General features: G+C 44.0%; 4 protein-coding genes across 5 annotated transcripts; all 4 read left to right on the top strand.

Annotated features, from left to right (window-relative positions):
• Positions 1 to 258: 258 nt before the first annotated feature.
• Positions 259 to 1,515, top strand: RB195_014953 (uncharacterized protein; the record flags this gene model as incomplete). The annotated part of the gene is made up of 1 exon (XM_064205437.1): positions 259 to 1,515. One exon carries the CDS (start codon positions 259 to 261, stop codon positions 1,513 to 1,515), a length of 1,257 nt encoding a protein of 418 aa, XP_064061318.1.
• A 56-nt stretch (positions 1,516 to 1,571) lies between these two features.
• On the top strand, positions 1,572 to 3,089 carry RB195_014952 (uncharacterized protein; the record flags this gene model as incomplete). The annotated part of the gene is made up of 1 exon (XM_064205436.1): positions 1,572 to 3,089. One exon carries the CDS (start codon positions 1,572 to 1,574, stop codon positions 3,087 to 3,089), a length of 1,518 nt encoding a protein of 505 aa, XP_064061317.1.
• Positions 3,090 to 7,390: 4,301 nt separating this feature from the next.
• RB195_014951 (uncharacterized protein) lies at positions 7,391 to 10,888 on the top strand (the record flags this gene model as incomplete). Of its 2 annotated transcripts, XM_064205435.1 has the most annotated exons (7): positions 7,391 to 7,482; positions 8,041 to 8,197; positions 8,261 to 8,317; positions 10,200 to 10,277; positions 10,329 to 10,451; positions 10,561 to 10,679; positions 10,849 to 10,888. In XM_064205435.1, 7 exons carry the CDS (start codon positions 7,391 to 7,393, stop codon positions 10,886 to 10,888), a joined length of 666 nt encoding a protein of 221 aa, XP_064061315.1. The 2 variants fall into 2 exon arrangements, with proteins under 2 accessions (XP_064061315.1, XP_064061316.1); XM_064205434.1 differs by lacking the exons at positions 7,391 to 7,482; positions 10,849 to 10,888 and having other exon boundaries at positions 8,087 to 8,197; positions 10,561 to 10,680.
• A 233-nt stretch (positions 10,889 to 11,121) lies between these two features.
• Positions 11,122 to 17,546, top strand: RB195_014950 (uncharacterized protein; the record flags this gene model as incomplete). Its single annotated transcript, XM_064205433.1, has 14 exons — positions 11,122 to 11,203; positions 11,280 to 11,383; positions 11,437 to 11,513; positions 11,586 to 11,726; positions 12,256 to 12,363; positions 12,451 to 12,520; positions 12,612 to 12,710; positions 14,878 to 14,965; positions 15,017 to 15,130; positions 15,183 to 15,346; positions 15,403 to 15,482; positions 17,140 to 17,225; positions 17,285 to 17,375; positions 17,432 to 17,546. The coding sequence occupies 14 exons, from the start codon at positions 11,122 to 11,124 to the stop codon at positions 17,544 to 17,546; spliced, it is 1,419 nt and encodes a 472-aa protein (XP_064061314.1).
• Between the last annotated feature and the right edge of the window lie 123 nt (positions 17,547 to 17,669).

The following is a 17,669-nucleotide window of genomic DNA, read 5'->3' as shown; positions in this document are numbered from 1 at the left end:
GACTGGGAGGTGCAAGGGAGGCGGTTTGGAGTCGCCTCCAACAAATAAGCTCCACATGTCCACACCGGGAGAACGAAAGTTCTCCCAGAAACTCATTGGACTAGAGGCTTGCAACCTGCCCATGGGTTTTAAAATTTTTAAGCAAAACACAGTAATAGAAAAGAGTCTCCTGATTCCGGAGGAAAGCCTGGTACGGTAGCGCCAGGTAGGACGGGGTTGCAGGAGTCATGTAGGCTACCAAAACGGAAAAGGACTAGGATGGCGATCTGTACTTATAACGCACGTACGCTTGCATCGGAAGCGGCCATCGAAGATCTGATGATGCAAGCCAAGAAGATCAAGTACGACGTCATCGGACTGACCGAGACGAGACGACGTCACCCTCTCAACGCCGTATATGAAACTGGAGAAGAACTGTTCTTAGGAACATGCGACAGTAGAGGTGTTGGTGGAGTTGGCGTCCTCGTCAACACGAGTATGGCAAAGAACATCGACTCTTTTGAACAACTTACGACCCGAATCGGACGTCTGCGGATGAGAAGATGTGGCTCAATACCAGCTTTGACTATCTTCGTCGTTTACGCTCCAACATCAAGCTACGAAGAAGAAGAAGTCGAAGCTTTCTATATGGACCTGGAGAAGTTCTACCAAGAAGATCATGCCTTCTACAAGGTCATAGTTGGCGATTTCAACGCTAAGGTTGGCCCAAGAAGAACGCCGGAGGAACTTCACATCGGGACCCACGGCCTACAATGGAATGATCAGGGAGAGAGGCTCTCCGAGTTCATTATGACGACTAAGACCATCCATGGGAACTCGCAATTTCAGAAGCCCTCTTCTTTACGCTGGACGTGGGAGTCACCCGGTGGAGGGTACCGTAATGAAATAGACCACATCATCGTCAATAAAAGGTTCTGCCTGACGGACGTCGGTGTTGTACCAAAGTTCTATACGGGATCGGACCATCGCCTCCTCCGAGGAAGATTTTCCTTCACAAGGAGAGCAGAGAAAGCCGCCAAGTTCAGAGAGAGAAATCCCAGGACTACCATCAACTGGGATCTCTTCGCTACGCTAGCCGTCTTTTGGAAAGATTCTGCAATGGACAACATCGACGAGGAATATGACCGGCTTGTCGAACACCTTCACGACTGCGCGAAGAAGGCTGAGAGTTTTAAAACCACCAAGAGGCGTCTGTCTCTTGAAACTCTTGAGCTGATACGCCAGCGTGGAGCAGCACGAGCCGCAGGGAACCAAGAGCTCACGTTCGAGCTCGCAAGGCTTTGCAAAGAGGCGATAAAGGAAGACCTTAAAGAGAGAAGAGCAGAAGTGCTGGCTGAAGCTGCAGAGGCGGGGAAAAGCATCCGCTATGCCCGTCGAGACTTCGCCAGTCGCAAGACGAGGATGACTGCTCTCCGGAACCCAAAGGGAACAGCCATTGCATCGAGAAGGGGGATGGAGAAAATCATCTACGACTTCTACTCTGATCTCTTGTCCACTTGCCTCCTCACCATCTGAAGGAAGATGGACAAGTCATTCCAGAAGTTCTCCCGTCCGAAATACGACATGCTATCATGTCGGTAAGAAATCGTACGGCACCCGGTCCCGACAGAATAAGTCCAGAACACCTGAAGAGCCTTCCGCCAGTACTCATCAACACCCTGGCGAGGCTCTTTACACGTTATCTGTCGGAATGCAAGGTTCCTAAACAGTGGAAGACCAGCAAGACCGTGTTGTTGTATAAAAAGGGAGATCCACATGACATCGGCAATTATCGCCCAATCTGCCTACTGTCCGTCATCTACAAGCTCTTTACAAGAGTAATCCTTAATAGGATTGAAAAAGTCTTGGATGAAGGACAGCCATGCGAGCAAGCAGGGTTTCGAAAACGATTCAGCACGATTGACCACATTCACACTGTTTCGAAACTCATCGAGGTATCACGAGAGTACAAGATGCCGCTCTGTCTCACCTTCATCGACTTAAAGAAGGCTTTCGACTCGGTTGAGACGGAAGCGGTCGTGGAAGCCTTGGACAACCAAGGCGTCCCTACTCAGTATATAAAGGTACTTCGAGAGTTGTACAGTAACTTCACGACCGGAATTTCGCCATTCTACAAGAACATCATCATTGACGTGAAGAGGGGGGTCCGACAGGGTGATACAATTTCACCCAAAATATTCACAGCCACCCTCGAGAACGCAATGCGAAAGTTGGAATGGGACGACATGGGAGTGAAGGTTGATGGTCGGCAGCTACACCATTTGCGCTTTGCTGATGACATCGTACTGGTAACACCTAGCATCAGCCAAGCGGAACGAATGCTGACCGAATTCGACGAAACATGTGGATGCATCGGTCTTCAGCTGAATCTACAAAAGACGATGTTCATGCGGAACGGATGGGTCTCGGATGCCCCATTCACGCTCAACGGAATGAACATATCCGAATGCACCAGCTACGTTTATCTGGGTAGGGGATTGAACATGATGGAAGACCTGACCCCCGAGCTGTGCAGGAGGAGACGAGCGGCTTGGCGAGCGTACAAGAGCATCGAGGATGTAGTGAAGAAGACCTGGAACACTGGGCTCCGTGCTCACCTCTTCAACACCACCGTATTTCCTGCTTTGACCTATGCTTCGGAAACCTGGGCATTTCGCAAGCAGGAAGAAAACGCGGTGAGCGTCATTGAACGCGCAATTGAGAGAGTGATGCTAGGAGTATCCCGTTTCACGCAAGTAAAGGACGGGATTCGAAGTTCCCTCCTACGTCAGCGATCGAAGATTAGAGACGCCGCCGCGTTTGCCAAGGAAAGTAAAATAAGGTGGGCCGGACACGTGATGCGCTTTGATGACAACCGTTGGACCAGAGCCGTGAGCGACTGGGTTCCCCGCGATATTAAGCGCACTACAGGAAGACCGCCGACCCGATGGTCAGATTTCTTCACGAAGTCCTTGAAAGAAAAATATGATGTTCTTCGTGTCCCACGCGAAAGGAGGAACCACTGGGCTACTCTGGCATGCGATCGGGACAAATGGATGAATTACTGGCGCCCACTCGACCAGTTCGAAGATCAACGGGAGTCAAGGTGATCAAGGTGATCAAGAAACCTTTTAATTGGTATGTATCTTGACCAAATTCGTAAAAGATTTCATTTAAAAAACACTTCGCGAACATAATGATACATGAAAACAGCCATTATTTTTGCAGCAACCTAATACTTCCATTATTCAGTGTACGCAACCATGAACAATTGCGATATATTATCGCTTTGTCGCACATATTTCCAGTGGGAATGTCGAGAAGAAAGTGAAAGGGCTGCATTGCAGTGGTGCATCCGGTCGTAGCGGTTAGCTAATTTCTTCAAATCCACATCTTGACACCTCGACTGATCGACAAAGGTTAGGTGAGGCGCAGGCAATATTCGCGCCGAACCTCCATGACCCTCGACGCGGTTTGGATGAGGACCATGCAGCCAAAACTGTGACAGAAACCAGCTTTTCTTTTATTTGAATTTCATGCAGCACTCTTAAAACAAGTATGAGAATTATCTTGGCGAACACACTGTACAAGTCCTGTACAAGTCGTCCAGCAACTATATCGGACGATAGTTTTGCAGGACTTTTCGCTCACTTTACTTATCGATAAGAACGGTTCGTAAGGTCTCACACTGGTCTGGGTTTCTTTTTTCTCCGATTATTGAATTATAGAATTACATGAAACGCTAGAATTACATGAAACGGATGACCACCAGCCCGAAGAAAGTCTGCAGATATAGAATTAGATCCTAAGGGTGTGACACGTTGCAGGCTTTTGATCGTGACCCGCACTACCGATAGGAGATCCGCAGTGGGATTTCACCACTAGGGATGATAGGGCAAGACACAGGAGTTGACAAACGGAAAAGAAAAGCATCTTTGTGATGATTTCCATCTCACTGTGAGAAAAAGTGCGAATCTCGTCTTCGCTCAGCAAGGGTATGAGCGAAACATTCTATTTGCGGAGCTCCTCGCAGCACTCCATTAGACTTGGTCTTCTTTGTGCTGCTCCTAGAACTCTCTTTTGCCTGTGCATCGAAGAATCATACTGCAACGCTTTTCTAGAGCTAGTGTTTGCCAATTCAGTACGAAGTATTCGGAACAAGCCTTGTTCTTTCAAACAATTCCTTGGTTTTCTTCGAAATTCGATCCAAATTTGTCGTGCTCAGCTTCGGGACATTACGCAAGGTCGCAGTTCTCTGAGGAAGAAGTCATAATCTACCAGTCACCTTGAGACAGGGAGTCCTCGAGCATATAATCCCCTTATACGACTTCTTTCCTCTTTCGCTGATGCACAAGTCCCTTTCCATCACGAGGGTAAGTTGTATTTATTTTCGCACGAAGGGGACGGTGATCAGAGCCACTACGAAAGAGTGATACTACGAAAGCCCAATAGACATCACCTTTGGTTGGTGAGTATGTGGTCGATCTCTGCACGAATCGTGCCATTGGGTGATTCTCATGTCTACCAATAACAATCTTCCTTCATAAAAAGAGAACTTCTACGAAGAAGGCAGCTAGCAGACAGTAGCTCGGCGAGACGATTGTCGTTTTCACTTTGGTCACTTAATCCAAAATGTCCACCTTATACTGCTCTTCTGTTGACTTTTCAAGTTTTACAACGAAGCCTCTGACAGCAAACTTCCATAAGAACTCCTCGATATGGAAGATAGTCACTTCGTCCTCAAAATCCTCAAAATGAATGCTTATTCAGTTGCTGGTATTTATGAGTAGCAGTTGATGATGCTTACGATTTTTTTTTTGTCCACAAGGCGGAGGCCAAGAATGGGCACACAAGGTCACAAGATCTCGTTAGAATCGATAGACGACAGATGGATGCACCACAAAACCAACAATACCTACATTTCGTGACCTTTTCCGTGAACCTTTTTTTCGCAGATGACGAAGGTACCGTCATTCTCTGTCCCGCACCCAGTTTTGCTCCTGGTCTCTCGCAGAACAATAACGTGGAGTTTGATACGCTGTATACCTCCAAGAAGAGCATATGGGGTCAGAGCCTGTGGATACTGTTCTCGCGTTGTAAGAGCAAAGTTTGAGATAGTTTCCATAGCAAATTCTGTATGTGTCGCATCGGCACGAAGAGTGAGCAAGCTCAGCTTGGATCGCCACTGATCGGCCGCTATACCATTCAACGTTTGAGACGGCTGAACCCAGTGCAAAGATTCCTGAGGCAGTGTTTACGCTGGAGCGGCATGTAGACTTTTCCTGTATAGCACTGCCATAGGGACCTTAGCTTCCATCACAGATCATCGCCAACCTGCATGGACTAGAGAGCCACCTTGCAAGTTCTGTCAAGACGGTAGTGAATATTAGCAGTGATGTACTTTTATCTAGGCCTTCAATGCCAAGAAGTCGAAATGTCGAAAGTGTCGAACTCCCCAGCTTAGAAGACCCCGCCAACGGACGTATTTTTGTTGTGTATCGCAGTTCGACTCCCAGAGTCACCTCCACTCAACTACGATGCGGTAAAAGTTGTAGGCCATAGTCGGATCAAAACGATCTGGAACTTAGTGTAGTTGCAGATGCAGAAGATCATGAGTATGAGTGGATCACCTCAAATTTCTAACTGTGCTGAAAGACGGCGTGGGAAAGAACCTTTCGGTTAGATTGTCCTACAAGATGCCTTATAACGCGCCAACCTTGCCAAGTTTTTATGCGGCGGTTCTCTCAAAAGTCCATTAGTCGAATTTCCATCTCGCGCACATTCGCTGCTCATATTAAAGTGTCGTGGCGTGGAAACGGCGTTCATTCCCACAAAATAGGTTCAGACGCATTGCGTCCACGCCCGGTCGAGAATCGATTAGGCCTCCTCAGGAGCCCAATCATGTAAAGACTGACTGGGCTTTTTCGCCGATTTCGTGACACGCTGCCTTTAAAGTAGGCCAACCAGGTATTCTTATCACCAGGGATAAAAAAATCGAGAAGACCAAATTAGCGGTGCCGCATTAATCTAGGACTACGTTCTATGACCATTGTTTGCCTAATCAGTTCAGAAATATGAAAATCATAGGCTCGCGAAAGTTTTTTCTGCCCGAGTTTGATTTTTTTTTGTATGAACGACCGTCTAGCTTGATGACGTGAATATAGCATATATGAGGCAAGTGCGTAGAACTTCGAGAAGGGGAATCTAAGCGCTGTGTCCAATGCTCTGTTGACAAGCTCACAGTTAACACCTGCAGGGAAGATCATTAGCTCCCTTGTGCTGGAAGCCAAACATTTCGTATTTGAGTTGAGATGAAACGCTAGCGGACACCTACGAACGGCCGTAAAACACGTGGGTATCGCTTTTGCCAATTTGCACTGTAAGTTTGGTCATTTCGACTTGACTGTAAGGTCGCAGTGAGAAAGGTATCAGATGCATTTTAGATTTCTCAGTGACACCATAGCGGAACGAGTGCACAACAATAGTTTATCTCAAGCACTTCCTATCAATAGTCTAGGGACACCCGATTCTCGTGGCTACGTTCCCTTGTCGGGCATTGTGGAGCATCCAACAGAGACGCTGCAGAAACCAGACAACGGAAAACAACGGAACGCAGCATGAAGATCACAACTTTGCGATCTAGATGCGGAACATGAAAAGTGTGATTATTTCTCGGGGAACTACGTCTTAACAGTGCGTGTTGTCCACCAAGATTTGTGGAATGGTTCTGACATTGCGACAAGAAATTTGCTCGCACCGTGCTCGGTATGACCAGGTTTGGATGAAGCGTCTTCTTAAAGGCAGCACTAAATTGAGTCTATTGGGATCTCTCTAGGAATAGATGGAGGCGTAGTTCACAATCGTGAGTGTGATCATGACCGGTTCCACCTAGTTATCCAGAGAAACGTCTTGGAAATCGGCTTGTCCTCTCGCTCGCGGAGGTGGAGCGTTGTTATGTGCCTCGTAGGTTATTCAGTGCGAGAAGCACGTCTCACACGCCGTTCAGCTCTATAACTGGGGGGCTTGAGCGTGATTGTACTCATTATCGCTCGTACTCACACCCTCCTATTAAAGGCATCACCCCACGAATCTGAGGTGGTACGGATTTCTGGTGGAGTATTCTTATACGGGATCGTAGATTATTGAGAGAAGGGTGATTCCGTTCATTTCTTCCTAATTGCCGTAAAAAACGGTCCGGAAGATACGGCTTCGAGCGTTCCGGCGCACTACTTTCTACAAGGAGTTCGACTGGAGCGCGCCAGCCTTGCGCACGCGCCGCATCTTGCGGGTCGTTTTTTTACGACAATTAGGAAGAAATGGACGGAATCACCCCCCCCCCCCTCTCCATAATCTACTGTCCCGTATACGAATACTCCACCTGAAATCCGTACCACCTCAGATTCGTGGGGTGATGCCTTTAAGTCGCGAGAGATCCCAATACCCACAATTTCGTGGCACACTACCTTTGAAACTCTTCTCAAACGGAAGTCGGGGAAAAGAGAGGTGGGTAGCAACCCAAAAGGTTTTCGTAATGGTTGCTTGAGCAAGTTTCTTGAGGTTTGAGCAGCCAAAAAAGGGTGGTTGATCTACTAATAACGTTAATTAGCATAATTATTTTGATTGAGACTTCATTAACTATCACTTCTTACCAGGATTCATCGTGGCTTCCTGAACCTCTTTCTATAAGCCTAACAGCTAAAAAAGATCGCTCAGAATCAATTGTGGCTTCCTTCTGCCCGAGACGTTAACCACAAGATATTTTCGACAGTCGCTCTGTACAAGGCCGAATCGGCAGGAATTCGCTTTTCACTCGCAGAACGGTTAGAAAATGCTGCTGCTAACTTGTTGACTTTTCGTGATTTTACTGATTACTATGTGGCTAGAAAATACATCGAAATTCAAAGGTGTGATCTCCAAATCAACCAACTCTGTTTAGTGCCTCCGACCTCAAGAAAGCTGCCTAGGTAGCTAAAACGACCACTTTTTTTGTGACCAGATTCCCCTTTCACCGACTCTGGTCTAAGCGACACGATCTCTCAGCCAGCACACGTTCCTTTCCAGTGGACAACTACCTACAAGTGGTAGAGAAAAAGATTCTGCTGCTCAAATGCAAAGCCGCGACGCTACAGCGCAACGGTCTCAGTGGGGCATCATTCCTCGAGTGAACCGGATCGCTCCAAGAGCATCATCTGGGTTTTTCGAGATCTCCTGGGGAGTGGTGTGTTTACAAGAACCTAGGATTGTGTGTTCAATAGGATTTAATTTTACTATCTGTTTGAAGGTAATGTCCATCACGAAACGCAATGTCTCGTCAGAAGACTACAGCTGGACGGAATCGGTTAGTTTGTAATTTCCTTGTAAACCATGAATTGTACCTCAGCAGAATTATGTGGTCGAAATCTTACTTTTTGTAGTTTTTATAATTAGAATGATGGATTATTTCTCTGTACCTAAAGGTATAAATCTGACATACTTGGGAACAATAACTGCCACTTAATACTTGTTGGGATATATATTTATGCCCTTCTTCTTTAGTTTTAGTAATGGTTGAAGTGGCGGGTGGTTTTCCCAAATCGGAACCTATTTTTGAATGAAGGCGGTATCTTCTTTCATCCTGTTCATGAACGTTTTTGTTATGAACGTGAAGTTGAGAGAGGTTCTTCGAAGGACCAGAAAAACGAGGAGATACTGCCTAAGATTTGAGTTTTCTTTAACTTCACTCTAGCAAGTATTCTCTGGTAAATTGTTCAAAGTGTTTTTTCGTATGTCTAGCGAAAAGTCAGGTAAAATGTAGTTGTTGGTTTTGGGGAGGGGAGTCAGTGGCGCCTTTATTTCTGGAAGTAAATAACTGTCGGGGCCGTCAGACGTATGCATTAGTCTTAGAGGATCTTTGAAATGTAAGCTAGAACTATTAAGGGGAAAAGCAAGATAGAGCTTCCACAAATAAGGGCGCCACTGGGTCCCCCGGCCCCTCCAACAAGCACATTTTCTCCAAAGTTTCTTCCTATACGCATTTCTTTGCTTGTCCCTAGTTTCTTGAGGGTGCGTGCTTGCTTATCCGCAAAGAAACAGCTTCACCTGCGTACACGTCATCGCAGATGAATAGGTGCTTTGCAGCGTCCATCGGAAAGCGAGTGATAGGATGTGGAAAATCTGCAGAGGACCGTTGACGTGGAATCATAACGATAATTTCGGTTCCTTTTAAAATATGAAGCGGATCAGTTTCCGCAACAATTTGGTAATCGAGGGAACATGCTCGGATCCATAGTTACTCTTTCATTGAAAATGCATACTAGCAAGTTATCCATGCGTACTTTCTCTCTAAGCGGGTCCTTCTCGTCACTCCTCTATCCACATTCATTACGACTATGTGCAGTTTAAGAAGAAGGTGCACAAAGACCAGATCAAAAGGTCATGTTGAGAAAAGTTCGATATGGAGAAACGTGTAGAACTGTATTTTCCCTGCTGCTGGATGCCTGATCGGCGCAGGTCAAGGATATATAGAACCGCCATCGGATCTATGGCGTTGTATGATCCCGAATGCTGACAAATGTACAAGGAAGAGGTGTCTTCTCGAGCGTAACGTCGTCTCGAAGTCGTGAAAATGAAGATACTGCGGCAGAATTGGTGTCACTCACCTCGACCATATCCGCACTATTCTGCAGAGACTACGTTTCTGCAGATAAGAATTTGCGTGAAACTCGCCTCCGATTGTACGGTCACAAGTATGCTCTCCGAGGAATTGCAAAACCGGGATGCTCCCGGCAAGCAAGCAAGGGTCACGTGTGAAACGGCGTTGGCTTAATACGATTCACTTTGACATGAAACTTGTTGGCATCCACATTGATCATGCGCTACACCAGGTGAAATTGCGTCGCTCAATTAGAAAAGCGGACGCGCTACTAAACGGGAAAAACGATAATGAAAAAGATGTAGAACTGTCATTTGGCACGGTGAAGCGTTTAGTTTTTTCTCTGTTAGTAGACTCATCTTTACGACAAATTGCGCTTTTTCTTGTCTACTTCATGGAGATAAAGATGTTCTGATGGTGTTTCGAAATTTCTAAGAGCCCAAAAGGTAGAGATATCCTGATGCACGGTTGGATATACTCAAGTTACCACTCCTACTATCTGAGAACAACTATCGTACTTACTACTCTTCATGGATATAATCTAACAATGGCATAGAAGTGCGTTTGATATTTATTGTAATTATTTTAGTTGAGCAAGGCTTTGCACGCTGGTAGCGAATGGTCTGACAAGGATGAATTGTTAGATGTTGTTTACTGGGGAAAACAGGTACATCACTATGGGCTATTATTCTCTTGTGTATATCTTTTCTAAGCTCAGATCTTATCGCTAATAATTGGTGTTGCCTTTGGTGCTGCTTCTATGCATGGGATTCTTGCTATACTTGCCTATGTTGTGATATCGACAATGATGGCCCAACATTTTGTTGTGAAATATCAACAGGTAGGAACAACTTCCAATAATTTTCATTTTCTTTTTGTTGCCATATCCTAGTTTCCAGAGGAATTGGATAAACCATTCAACTGATTCTAATTTAGCTAATTACTTTTAGGTTGACGAAGACGAAGTTGGAGGATTCTGGGAATTGGCTAAAGAAGGCTTTGGATCAGCATTCGCTACTTTTATGGTCGCATGGATTACTGTTTATTCGGCACTCTACCACAACTCTTAGTAACATACGATAGTTCTTATTTATTTCTATATTTATTCCAGGCGATTATTGTCATGTAAACTCTGATTCAGAAGAATTAAGACATTATTGTTTGACAATGCATGGTTCCATTCATGTGATGTTTTGATTGGAATTTTTTCCCCTGGATTTGCAGGCTTTTTTTTTTAGCGAGGCGGTATTCATCTGTGACTCCTCCTATGACGGTTGATCAACCCACTGCTCCGTCCTATTAGTCGTAAATGTTTGATTAGGCATACATATCATTGTATGAGCGAATACATTCATGTCCATCCAACTGTGATAAATGTCTTCTGACTAGGACTCCCTATTGCGAATTAAAGTAGTTGGGCTCTTTTATTATTTCTTCTAACTCTTTGAAGAAGTCTGTGTTTGATGAGGCCTGGTTACTGCTGCAATTTCTTCAGTTGATGTTGGCCAGAAATGGGGTTGAATCTGCTTCTTTGGACTGGATTATGTCTTTCATGGTTTTTTTCTTCAGCAACTGCAAGAGTATCTCAAACTAGTATGTTTTGTTTCTTTTTTAATGCAGTTGTTCTTTCTTCAACAAGTTGCTCCGTTGTTGTTTCTGTTTCCTTTAGATTACGCAACATTTCTTATTCTGGGACAGCAATCACATTTTGATAACTTGAAGTCATTAGGTGTTAAGCAATCAATCATCGAACAATCCGAAAGACTTGAAAAGGTCTGTTTAACCATTGAGTCTTACCTTGTTTCTTTTTTATTGTTCCGATTCAGAGTATTCAAGTATTCATACCTCATTTGGAGTTCTCTGATGTTGTAGGTTTCTGGACAGTGTGGACACTTTTTAGTAGGTTTGGATATGTGCTCCTCTTGCAAATGTTCTCTAACTCATCCATTATATATCCATTATACTATGGTTGCAGAATTTTTTCACTCGGATCTTCTGAATGGTATATCTTCCTTGAGTCGGACTCTCATTTGAATGCAGAAGTACTGTTTGACTTTCTGCAAAATTTTGATCCTGAGGAGAAGCATTTCCTTGGAAATGGGCTGTACGATGAAGGGTAACTAAGTCAGATCACATCATAATCAATCACACTTCATTCTGTTCATTGTCAACAGTAGGCTTTGAAGTACTGAGATCAAACTCCCTGATTTTGGTCGCTCCTGTTAACCTGGGCGTAGATCAAACGCATCACTTCACGAATTTGGAGTGGTACGGTTTCAGGCGAGTAATGCCTATACGGTATAGTAGATTGTGGGGAAGATTGTGATTCCGTCCACCTCCCAATGTATCAGTGTAAAGGGACGACCTCAGTACGCTGTTTCTTACAACGGCTTCTGGTGCAATGCGCAACTTTTGCGCTCCGCCCACTCCTCCTGCGATTCGTTCGAATAGGTTTTTGACGAATCGCAGGCGGAAGGGCGCAAGAGTGTCGCGCTGCTTTAGAGGATGTCGTAAGAAACAGCGTTCCGGAGTGGTCCGTTTACACTTATAAAGGGAGAGGATTCAGGGAGAGATCTCCCTGAATCCTCTCCCTGTATAAGTTTGTTTGATTTTGATTTGTTCAGGGATTTAGTTTGGCGATTTAGACCCGTTATTATTCATCATTTCCACGGGTACGACGAACCCGACAACAAGAAATTTTTGTTTCCCGAATTTGCTTGCGGCTTCGCATTATCTAGAGGATTACTTGCAAAGTTAGTCTCTATGCTACTAGTTTGTTTGTGAGGTTGTTCATTTTCTGTCCAGTTAGGAATGCACTAATGTTGGATACAACTGTTTAGCTTAACAAAAGTCTTGGCCTCATCTAAGGGACCTGTTGCAAGTTTATTCTCTATCGATGCCAAACATGAGGTAAAGTGCCCTGTTAGGCTTGGATTCTCAACGACCCTTTCTGCCGCAGATCTATTTATGATTGCACTGCATTTTTTTCGAAATTTTACAGCTTGCATTACTCATCTACGAACAGACCGCTACTGAGTTATCGTCGTTCCCAAATTTCTTCTGCTTAGACAGAAAGGACGGTTGTGCCATATTTTATGAAGTGAGTTCTGTTTTGTCATATTGACCTAATATTCTTAACACTTTTGATTTGGATACATTTACATCGGTGTTATCTTGTTTTAAGCCGTCCACACTTTCTTTAGCTACCTTTAAAAAATCACTTTCAACTGCAGAAAGTCATATATTAGTTTCTTATCTGATCCCGAGAGCTCATTGAGATGTTCTGCCTTCACTGACTGTGCAGACCTCAGCATAGTTTCTTGTTGTTAATTTTCATTAAATTCGATTTTATTCAAGATGTCATGAAGTCTCGTGAGTGACATTGGCAAGGTCCTTGAACCGTATTTGACTGTGCTCTGAGTTGATCTATCCACACCTCGAATAAAATCCCATTTCGGCGACGGCTACACTCGAGGGCGTGCAGCATCTCTTGGGAACCTCTGCCGTTCGTTCAATCCATCTTTGTCGATTCTTCTCATGATGTGACCGGCCCATTTATGCTTTGCTTTCGATATGTATTCCGCTGGGTCGCGGAGACGGGACTCCTCTCCTACGGCTAGGAAGTCCGGCCAGTTGTTGCTGATTAAACATCGCAGGACATCTCTCAAGAGGTTTGTGAGTAGTGATGGCTTCCTAAACGTGGCAGCGGTTTCTTTCCACGTCTCCGCTCCCTAACAGAGTGTTTGAAGAACTATGGAGACGAACAGGTGGGTACGGAGCTCCTCTTGCGCAGCTTGGGAATGCTAATTATGCTGCTCTCATTCTTCTGCTCAGTTCTTTCTTCAAGTCATTTTACATGGAACGCCAGAAGTACTCGTATGAGGAAGTTTCCACGATCTGGGAGCCTTCAAGTTATACTCCCCCGTCCTCGCAGTCTTGATGAACTGTGTCTTCTTTCTACTTATTCGTCATTCTATTCCCTTCCCTGCTTGGTTTAATTATTTGAGCATTGCCTCTGCTTCATCACTTCTCGAAAAGAGAGCAATGTCATCTGTGTAACGGAGGTTTGGGCATAGGTGCGATAGGGATTACCCGATCCCTTTTTAGGTGAAGAGAGTCTAGCTCATGGGGAGCACCTCAACTGATTACGATCCCTTCACCAACCGCCCAAAAGTGATTGTGGTTCTTTTGCCACCCATCCAAAAGTGAAGGGTCCCATTGACCAACAGTGAATAAGTGAAAGGATTCACTTTGAAGTGAAAGGAGACGGAGCAACGGTTCTGACTATCGCATGTATGGGTTTGAGAGAAATCTTTCATAAACACATATGTCCCTTTCTTTCAAGAAAGCAAAGTTTCATTACTCACTGTACGGAACTGTGAACAACTTCTGTGCTGTTTCTTCCACGCTGTTGAAGGCAAACTGTATTCCCAGCAAACCTCTATCAATGTCAATGCGTTCTGTATGTGCTCCATACTGCTGAAGTCTTGATGAGACACTGCTTGACACAAGGTTAGGCTTTATCCAGCGTCCTTGATATGCGCATGAGAATGATCTTCCTGCACTTTTTGCCTAAGACGCTCAGCTAGCATATCGGACGATAGGTCCTTTTGTCTACTTTCTTATTGATGGAAACAGTTAACTTTGTCTTCCACTGGTCTGGGATCCTTAATTTCTGACTATAGAACGTCATATGTGACACTGAAATTACATGAAGAAAATAACTTTCAAACGAAAAAAGTCAGCCGATGTATGTTGAATGAAGTGTTAGTAATCTGGGCCGGGTATAGTGGTTAGAGGTTCCGCTTCCTGCACGATTGATCGGAAGTTCGAATCCGCCCTAGTGCTCACCAAGCCTTTCATCCCTCCGGGGTCTATAAATTGGTACTAGACTTGTCTGGGAGGATAAAAACACTGGCTTGACACATCGGCTAGCCACCGTAAGTCATTGTATCGGTAATTTACACGCTCGTAAACCTCAAACGATTCTGAATTGAAGTGATTGACGCCAAGCACTTATCTTTTATCCTTTATTAGTTATCACATCCAAAAGCTGTGCCAGGTTTCATGCACGCGAAGAGGTCCCATCTAAAGCTGAAAAACTTTAGTCAAGGAGGTGGAAGAAGTTCAAAAGAGTTGGGAAAAATACTTCTCAAGTACATTAATAAATTCCTTGATTTCGAGATTGGGTGATTCGCTCATTACGTTTTTTTTTTTTGCTTATCATTTGTGGCGAGCGCTGTCACTTTCGGAGTGTACCTTTTCAGCAAGTATCCTGCGTTCCTGCTTCTTCGCCTTTTTTGGAAGATATAACTTTTGCTGTCAAAACTTTTAGTGGGAACCATGACGTTCGCTGTAAGTTGGTGCTTTTTGCTGCTTTTATACACGCTTCATGACCGTTTGCAGTGCCTATCATTAAAAACACCTGGGGTGCGTCCTTACCTTCCATTAAATTCTTCAGTGATGTGGCAGATGAGGATATTCCCACGATCAATTCTGGGATACCTAACACGGAAAGAGGTTATTTTAGATATGTACCTTTTCTGAACAATTTTCCTAAGCCGTAGTTCAGGACACTGTGGGAAAACATTTGCAATTCTGAAGTACTTCGTTGACACATTGGATAAGAACCTAACGGCACCGAATGCTTCTTGGCTTCTCCTAGCCGATGATGACACGTTGCTTAGCATTCCGAGACTTTTACACCTACTAGCATGTTACAGTAACAATGAAAATGTTGTTAATTTGATTGCGTTCGCCTTGTATACGTGCAGAATTTTTCTCTCTTTAAGGTAATCTTAGGTGAAAGGTACGGCTACGGTTTTACCTACACGGGTCGCAATGGTTATGACTATCCGACTGGTGGATCTGGGTATTTTTTTTCATTTTTTTAGCTTATTTGTTTGATAGTTTTTTATTCTTGTTCTTTTTGAGATTTCTAGCTGTCCAACTTCTCTTCTTGAATCCTTAAGATTAGAAGCTTTAGTAGTTTTCTTATGCCAATTATGTTTTAGTGAAACTTTATTACTGGCCTGGCGTTTCGACAACTTCATTTTTATCAAAGGCCGGAAAATGTTCTCTCATCTATCAAGTTCTTCACAATTCTTTGAACGTATCAGAAATACCGACTTCGAACAAAGTTGTGCCTTGGAGTCATTTGACGTGACGTCTTTTTACACAAGCGTTCAAAACGAACAGGCATTACAGGCGTTATCTGAAATGCTAGGCAGACACGGGCATAGTATAGAAAGTTTTGGTATAAGCAGCCAGCGCATAATGACCCTGATAAAAGAATGCCTTAAATGCAACATTTTCAAACGGTCAGGGAATTACTACTCTCAAGTCAGAGAACCTGCTGTGAGCCAAAGGCTTGTTTCAGTTCTTGTCATTTGCTTTATGGGCAGTATAGAACAACCAATAATAGATCGTCTTCCATAGATGTACTGTCGAAATATCGACGATTGCTTTTTTGTAACATCAACGCGATCCGAAATGGATGAGTGCTTTAGAATCTTGAATGAGCAACGAGCATAAAACTTACTCTAGAACAACAAAACGGTTAATGGGCGCCTTATTTAAATGCTCAAATGAAAAAGCACATTGGCATTGGAAGTGTGAAATGGTATCGAAAGGAAAGCGAAAAACATACTGATAAACACCTCAACGTCAGCTCATTCTGTTGTCGAAAAAAAGGCAATCGTCCGCAATATGGTCAAAACAGCTATACCAATGTGCACAGGAGATAGAGGACGTAAGGAATCATGAAAACTAGCCATAGCTAGTTAGTAGCTAGTTCAAACGATTACTCGAGATGGAACGCCAGCATCCTATTTTGAACTGGAAATGAAACTGTGAGGACCTTACGTGAAGGTAGAATTCCCACATACATCTCCTTCGTCTCTGATTCCCCAACTGCTGAGACAAACCGGGTTCTTTTGCAAGAGCAAAGAGCACTGGGCTGGTAACACGAAGACATTAAGGCGCCACGAGAATGAAAAACATGATGGAAATGAGTTTGAAATGAAATGTGCGACATTAGCCCACAACAAAGAAATATCTGGTTGGAAGGCATTGGAACCATTCTGGATTTGTGGCGGGAATCCGTCCATTAATAACAGAAACGAGTGCTTAACAATGATTTTATGCCATTTACAACACTCTGTGAACTATAAGATTGTCCCACATGCAGTTCACTATCCAGACACCAGTACTTAGGGATACTGCACAGTGTACAGATCTCATTCACCTTGGGTAACAACATGAAAAAACGCGGTGGTTCGTCAGCCGCGTTAGTCGGTGAGACGGGTCAGTTTGTTTTCCCTTTGGAGTTCTTGTGTAGTGTACTTAGAATAATGATGAGGTTTGGCAAGGAGAGACGAAGAGATATGCATAGCATCAAAGATCTCGAACTATTTTCAGGTCTTTGATTAAGACGAACTTGTCGAAACTTCGGGACAATAATAAAGTTTTACCAAAATCTCGTTGATATAACAAGAAAACATCAATACATTTCTAGTTGTGCTTTGCAGCATGGTTTTTTCTCCGTTAGCAACAAGGGCTATCGTTTCCGGCTGTGAGTGCCCAACCGATGACTCTCCTGATGATATGATTATTGGTTGGGGTTCTTCGATGGGTCTTTAGATAAGTAGTGCTCTAATTACTCCATTCAATTAGGTGTATGTGCTCGCAGATCCGGTGTGGTCATACTTCACAGTGCAGCTTTTCATCAAGCTAGACATATTGATTATCCAAAGCCTTATCTCCGGTATTTTTTATTTGTTTAGTTTATTTCGTTTTTTTTGGCGAAGCCTAGTTTTTCAGAAGGGTTCCTCCGATATCATTCCACAAGTTTGACGATATTGATCCGTACCACGTTTACAGGGATTATCTTCAAGAATCTGACGCATTTATTGCGAGAGGAAAACAAGAACTTTGATAATCTACTTATTGTAACTGTACTTTGTAACCTTACTGTAACTATCCTTATTTCACGTATTCTTCTTTTTATCCATATGGTGAAGTTCCAATATTCATTCCAATGATCAAATCTGCGGATTTA

The sequence above is a fragment of the Necator americanus genome, chromosome V (assembly GCF_031761385.1).
Source record: "Necator americanus strain Aroian chromosome V, whole genome shotgun sequence".
Taxonomy (NCBI): Eukaryota; Metazoa; Nematoda; class Chromadorea; order Rhabditida; family Ancylostomatidae; genus Necator; species Necator americanus.
This window is presented reverse-complemented; position numbering and strand designations above follow the sequence as displayed.